Source organism: Coffea arabica, chromosome 8c (genome assembly GCF_036785885.1).
Source record: "Coffea arabica cultivar ET-39 chromosome 8c, Coffea Arabica ET-39 HiFi, whole genome shotgun sequence".
Classification (NCBI taxonomy): Eukaryota; Viridiplantae; Streptophyta; class Magnoliopsida; order Gentianales; family Rubiaceae; genus Coffea; species Coffea arabica.
The window spans coordinates 11,914,063-11,920,410 of NC_092325.1; the positions used below are offsets into that span (position 1 = coordinate 11,914,063).

The 6,348-nt window shown below is 35.2% G+C and overlaps 1 protein-coding gene across 3 annotated transcripts; it reads right to left on the reverse strand.

The window, feature by feature from the left end:
• Positions 1-867: 867 nt before the first annotated feature.
• Positions 868-5,144, reverse strand: LOC140003927 (uncharacterized). Of its 3 annotated transcripts, none has more exons than XM_072063664.1 (2): positions 4,043-5,144; positions 868-1,139 (listed from the first exon to the last, which is right to left on the reverse strand). In XM_072063664.1, the coding sequence occupies exon 1, from the start codon at positions 4,954-4,956 to the stop codon at positions 4,081-4,083; it is 876 nt and encodes a 291-aa protein (XP_071919765.1). In that variant the 5' UTR covers positions 4,957-5,144; the 3' UTR covers positions 868-1,139; positions 4,043-4,080. The 3 variants fall into 3 exon arrangements, with proteins under 3 accessions (XP_071919765.1, XP_071919767.1, XP_071919766.1); XM_072063666.1 differs by lacking the exon at positions 868-1,139 and adding an exon at positions 1,144-1,424; XM_072063665.1 differs by lacking the exon at positions 868-1,139 and adding an exon at positions 1,144-1,458.
• Positions 5,145-6,348: the final 1,204 nt, after the last annotated feature.

Here is a 6,348-nt window from a genome sequence, read left to right on the forward strand (position 1 = left end):
TTTTTTTCTTTGGAGAAACCAAGAACTAAGTTCCAAAAATTTTCCAGTAATGTTAAAAGAAGACATCAAAAAGTTTAAGTGAATTTGACACGTTGCTACTAATCGAGATATTCCTCCTCAAGTTACGAACATCAACATGAGGAGGTGAGACGCAAATGAACACCAACGTGAGGTGAGATACAAATGTGATAAATTATCTTCTGTATGTGTGTGATGGAATTTGAAAAGCTTAGGAGGAAATTATTTTGTTGTCAATATTACATGGTATTCGTTTTTGATATTTTGCAATCCGTTTTGAACACGAAATGATTTGTTTTACATTTTACAATAGATTCTAAGCCCCAGGGCATTTTCAGAGGATGTTTTGTTAGAAACCCCATGTTTGTCAGAAGTTCAAGTGTGTAAAGGTTTTCCTGGGACAGCTAAGACTCAGGAATATTCTAGCCTAACATGTCAAGGTTTCCTAGGGTAGCAAAGACTGAGGAAACAATGAAGGTCAAACGTTGTCTTAGACTTGAGGGAAAGAGGAAAATTAATCACAAGGCCAGAGTGAGTGTTTCCCCAGTCTTTCCTAGTATCTGGCTTCTTGAACATGGAAAAACATGACTCATAACTGAGATTAGGGCTGCTCAGGGATAGGTATATAGTTCAACCAATAGAGGAAAACAAATTCATGATTTCAGTACCGTCAGGCATCAAACTGACTGGTTGAATAGTTTATGTTGTCTGAGCAAATGGAATCCCATCAGAAGATGATTTGGTAACTAAGACGTCAAAGCAACTTGCTAAACTCCTCTGTCATGTTGCCTAAGAGAAAGTCCAATACGACAATTCTCCAAGCCAAAGGGATGCAGTGACAAGATTGGCTTAGCAAGGGAGCATAGCAAGTAAAACTATGCGAGGATTGAATTTGATGCAATAGAAGCTGTAAAATGTGTTAGTTCTGACAGGGCAAATGATTTGGAGTGAAAACAACTTTTGAAGACACCCAACATCTACAATGTCAGATCTGAAAGTGCAGTCACAAGTTCATCAGAAGAGAGTCAAGAAGGGGCATCCGGTAATGTTGCACAGGCTCTCTCAGTAAGAGGTGAATTTTGGTGCATGATTTCCTCTTCTGGCTGATAAGCAATGCCATTCTGATTTAGACACATGAAACTTCAGACTAAAGAATTTCAATGTCAAGAACAGGATCTGAGATGATACAAGCTATATAGAGCATTCAATAAATCACATTAGATTGCTCCTCCTACATACTTAGAGCAGACAAATATCAATAGATTTATGAATCCCAAAATTTTTCCATCTATATGCTCTGTATGTTCTCCCATTTTGACATCTGTTCTTCTGAGAACTCTGGAGCAAAGATAACCTTTGCTTTAGCTGGTAATATTAACTCCTTTATGCAGAGTAATCAGCATGATCTGACAGTTGCCACATGACAACAAAAAAAGAAACCTAGGTGTGGTAGAAGAGTAGAAGGGGAAACTTAAACAGTAGAAAAGAAAAAAATAAAGCAAGACAGAGTAAAAGTATGTTATCCGCCCATATGCAACAACAAATCAGATTACAGTAGTAGAATCGATTCTTAGGTCATGCACTTGAAGATGAATTGTCTATGCACAGTTTTTTTCAGAGGTTGAACAGAGCCAGCGAAAATGAAATATTTTATTTCAGAGGATGAACGGAGGCAGAGAAATATTATATATATATCCTTGCTATTAATGCCAGTTTCCAAAAAAAAGCCACATACTAAGACAGATCATCTTTTTTTCTTTTACCATCAGAAACCACAGAACATCCTTCTTTCCTTCTGTAGTCACACAAAACCATGTATAAACTAGCAAAAGAGGAGAAGGTAATGATTAACTAGAAGGCTTCTATGATGCAAGTCCACTGAATGAAGCTAAAGAACAAATGAATTACGTGTAAGTTATATTTGAATTGCAATCACATTCATCAGATAAGATGGTTTTCTTTGGTTTCTATCAGCTATTGGACTGATTATTTCATGTCAAACAACAAAAAAGAGCTCCAATTTTTTTCAAAGGATGTCTAGCATATTTGTGTTTGCAAAGTATGAACTGCAAACAGAAGTCAAGAAAATTTGACAACCAAGACTAGTACCTCAAGAAAAGAGACAAAAACTCTTCCTGGATTATGGCAACACAAAATGTATACAAACCAACTTATGGGATTTTCCTTTTGTTTATTCATTTTTTTGAATTTTATATTCTTTTCTATTACTTTTTTGCTCGGTGTGGGGGAGGAGGGAGGGGCTAGATTGGTCTAACAGCAGGTGTTCTTCAGCATACTTGATATTGGGAAACTGTATTTGGGGACAGTAATGGACTCAAATAAAAATTGATCCATCGAAGATGAAAGTGATCAGTAAAGTAGTAGGACATTAGTGCTAATCAGTATGAAACAGTTTGAGATAAAATGTAGACATTGTCCATCTTCGGAGAGGTACAACTGCTATTTCAAACTGAGACATAAACTTGACTGAACTCGATGAATAACTGAATAAACAACATGTGCTCTCAATATATTCAACAAAAAATAGTAGAACAGTTTGAAAGGGATCAGTAAAGTAGTAGGACACTACTGCTAATCAGTATGAAACAGTTTGAGATAAAATGTGGACATCGTCCATCATTGGAGAGGTGCAACCGCTATTTCAAACTGAGACATAAACTTGACTAAACTTGATGAATAACTGAATAAACAACATGTGCTCTCAATATATTCAACAAAAATTAATTAGGCTTTCCACTCACAGAACTGTACCTGATTTACACCTTAACTTTAAAGATATAATCAGCTCCTTCCCCTTTGTTCTAGTTATGTCACGTCATCTTTGTTTCCTATGTTTCTTTCCCTAACAACCAGATCTAGTCATTTCTTATGAGTGTTTTCTATAGAGCTCTGTTCTTTTTGCTTTGTTTCATTTCTTAAACAGGTAAGCAAATTTATCTAACACGTAATTCTTAGAAACTAAATGTTTATCACTGGATTCATCCTCCATGCTGTTCAAACCCATAAAGCATTTCCTATTTATTCTTCTTGGGATTAATGAATGTTAGTTGTTGCTCATGCCCACTTCACGGCCAACCTATTCAAGGACATTGTATCACATTAATGTAAAGCCCAAATTTTCTTCTTGGAATACTGGTACAACCACTTAATATATCCTCGTCACCATCATCACCTCGACTTACCTCGTCTGAGGTTTATAGCATCCTCAAGGCACATGGTTATCTAGTCATGTTTATGCAATATTGTACATCAGCGGCAACCTTTTTTTCAAAGATTAAATGAAATGTTTAAAGAAAGTTTCAAGGAAAACTCAATCAATGAGGATAGACTTCTCCAAATTACTCTTGCATTTCATGATACAATATCCTGATGCAGATATACTTGGTGGACATGAACTAAATGACAGGTTTAAAAGAAAATTTCAAGGAAAACCTAATCGATTAGGATAGACTTCTCCAATTACTCTTGCATTCCATGACAGAATATCCTCACGCAGAGATACTTAGTAGACATGAATTCCAGACAAGGAAAAATGTGGATGCCACTATATCTTTTACAATTATGGAAAAATGCTGATAAGCTCTGCGAATCAATCATATTTGTAGCACTTCCTTCCTTTCTATATCTTGCTTTCACTATCTGATCAGTTATGTTAACTCAATTTAAATCTATCAGCAACACTCGAATATCACATTAGTTCCATGACACAGGTTTGTTCAACAACTGAAAACATCAAGCACACGAGGAAATATGAACAAGTTCTACAAACTTACAAAATACTAAACAAAAACATTCACCACAACAGAGATTCCAAAGCCATTATTTCTAACTGTTATAAACCTTTGACGTTTTCCCATTCAAAGAGTGTATATATTTCTGTATGTTTACTCTATATCAGTCCACATTCAGCCAATCTTAACACTTCACGCACTACGCTTACACAATTGGCAATAACCACAATAACACTTCAAAGAATATCGGCAGAAGAAAAGAAATTTTATACCATAACGGAGTGTAAACTGGCCATCAAGAACACCTTCATCATTTGAAACTCTCATTGTCACTGAGATCATCTTCAATGCAGGAAATCTCCATCCTGGCAGAGGCTTGCTTTGCCCACTTAACAATTTTCTCAGCCTCTTTATTGATTTCCTCCTCTTCCTTCATAGCTTTCTTAAGCAATTTCTGCTGGTTTTTTCCTGAGAAAGTATTCAAATCTGTTAAAACCTCATCATTCTTCCCCCAATCAAGGCTTACATTTAAAACCCTGTTCTCCTTATTCTTTTTGCAGGAAGACTTCCTGGGAGAACACCACAAACAGCCACTTTTCTGAGGCGGAGACAATGCCTCACTTGAAGAATCAGAGGGCAGTGGAGAAGACCCTGAAGGAGATTTCAATTCCTTCCTATTTTTCCCAGACGGGATTTTCTTGGAAGAGGGAAAAAACTCATTTTCAGCAGAAAAATCAAATGAATCCGAAGTAGCTGATAAAAATTCGGTTTCTGACTTTGCCTTTAAACCCTTTCTCCAGTCAGGGTTTTTCTTAGAATCCTGAAAAATCTCATCTTTGTTAGAAAAACTCAATGATTTTGATGGGATTGAACCAAACCCTGAATTTATATTCTCCTTGAAATCCTTTTCCTCAACTGAATCTTCATCATTTTTTGAGTTCTTGAAGACTGACGCGGAAGCAGAGTGGCTGTGAGGTGAATACGTATTAGGCTTTGAATTTGCCGATGGGAAAGATTTGAGCTTTTGAAACCGGGTTTCCAAGTGAGCAGGAAGGTTTGAATCAGTGAATCCAGAGCAATTTATGGCTGAAATCTGTTCAAGAACGGCTTCATCCATTGTTTCAGAGAGTAAATCATCCACCGCTTTCTCATTATCACTATCAGAAAGGAATGAGAAATCAGCCATTTTTCTTTTCTTCAAAACAAAAAAGGGAAAATTTTTGGGACGAATTCTGGGGCAGAAACAAAGGGCTTTAATTCTCTAGCCTTTTTCTTCAATCATTGTCATTATTCATTAATCCAATTCTCAGTATTTGAGACTCCGACGTTTTTTTTTCTTTGGTGGAAAAGTGTGGGCTTAAGTCATAACGGCTAGCTCATGACTTTGGCATTTTGTCTCCAAATGTCAAGGTGTGGGACCCACATTACTTTATACTTGGGGCCTGCTTAATTATGTGGTCTCTATCCTCTAATTCTCTTTGTTAAACGCTCAAAGAGAGTGTCGTTTTTACCCCATGTGAACAAACCAGTACCCTGTGGCCTAGGGGAGCCTACGAGGACAACCTTTGCCATGGTCAATAACTTTGGGATGTTTTATAAGTTGCTTAATGATCATAATAAAATTTGCCTCCTCCTCTTAAATGCATGTGCGCTCTCATCATCAAAGCAGATTTTAGGCCGTCCACTTTTTCGAAGTTACTTAATTTTATTTAACCTAATATAGAAGTAGAGGTATCAAAATAGGTGATTTGGGCGGGTTTGAGTTGGGTAAAATGAGTAATGGGTATAAGTGAGTCAACTCATTTATACCCATTTAATTAGATGGGTATAAATGGGTAAGTCAAAAAATGAATTGGATAACCCAATTACCCATTTATAACCCATTTATTTTAACTTTTTGTAAACTCATAATTCATTTTTGCAAACTAAGTTATCAATTTATACCACTCTTTGTACCCATCAATAGTTTTAAATATTTATTTATAATGTTCAATAAACTTAATTACCAATTTTTTTCATATATACTCTATGTCACAAAATTACCTATTATTTAATAATTGAATAATAAGAATATAAAAATTTGAACTAAGTACTATAAAAATTAATATAAAAACTTAATCCTAAAATTTTGAACCCCTAACATTTTTTTCATATATAAATTTAAAATTTCATTTTATAAAGATAAGAAAATAGGCTAAAATTTATCATAAATTGGTAATGCTAAAAAATGAGCAAGTTAACAAACTAAGAGAAAATAAAATAATAAGATAAAACCATAATAATAATAATAATAATGAAACAAAAGTAGTTAACATCATGACAAAATGAAAATTTTGAAAAAAAAAGGTGGGGGGAAAAGAAGAGACTTGGGGAGAAGCGAATTCTAAATGGGTTAATTGGGTTTGATGGGTTACCCAATAATAAATGGGTATTATTAGGTAACTCATTTATACCCATATACAAAAATTTAAGATACCCATACCCATCTATTCATGGGCGGGTATGGGTAAATTTAGTTAAGTGCGTTGATTTGCCACCTTTATATAGAAGGATGGAATTAATTGATCGCTCTTGTGAT

Excerpts from the sequence above, each read along its gene's own strand:
- LOC140003927 (XM_072063664.1), bottom strand. The coding sequence starts at position 4,956 with ATGGCTGATTTCTCATTCCTTTCTGATAGTGATAATGAGAAAGCGGTG.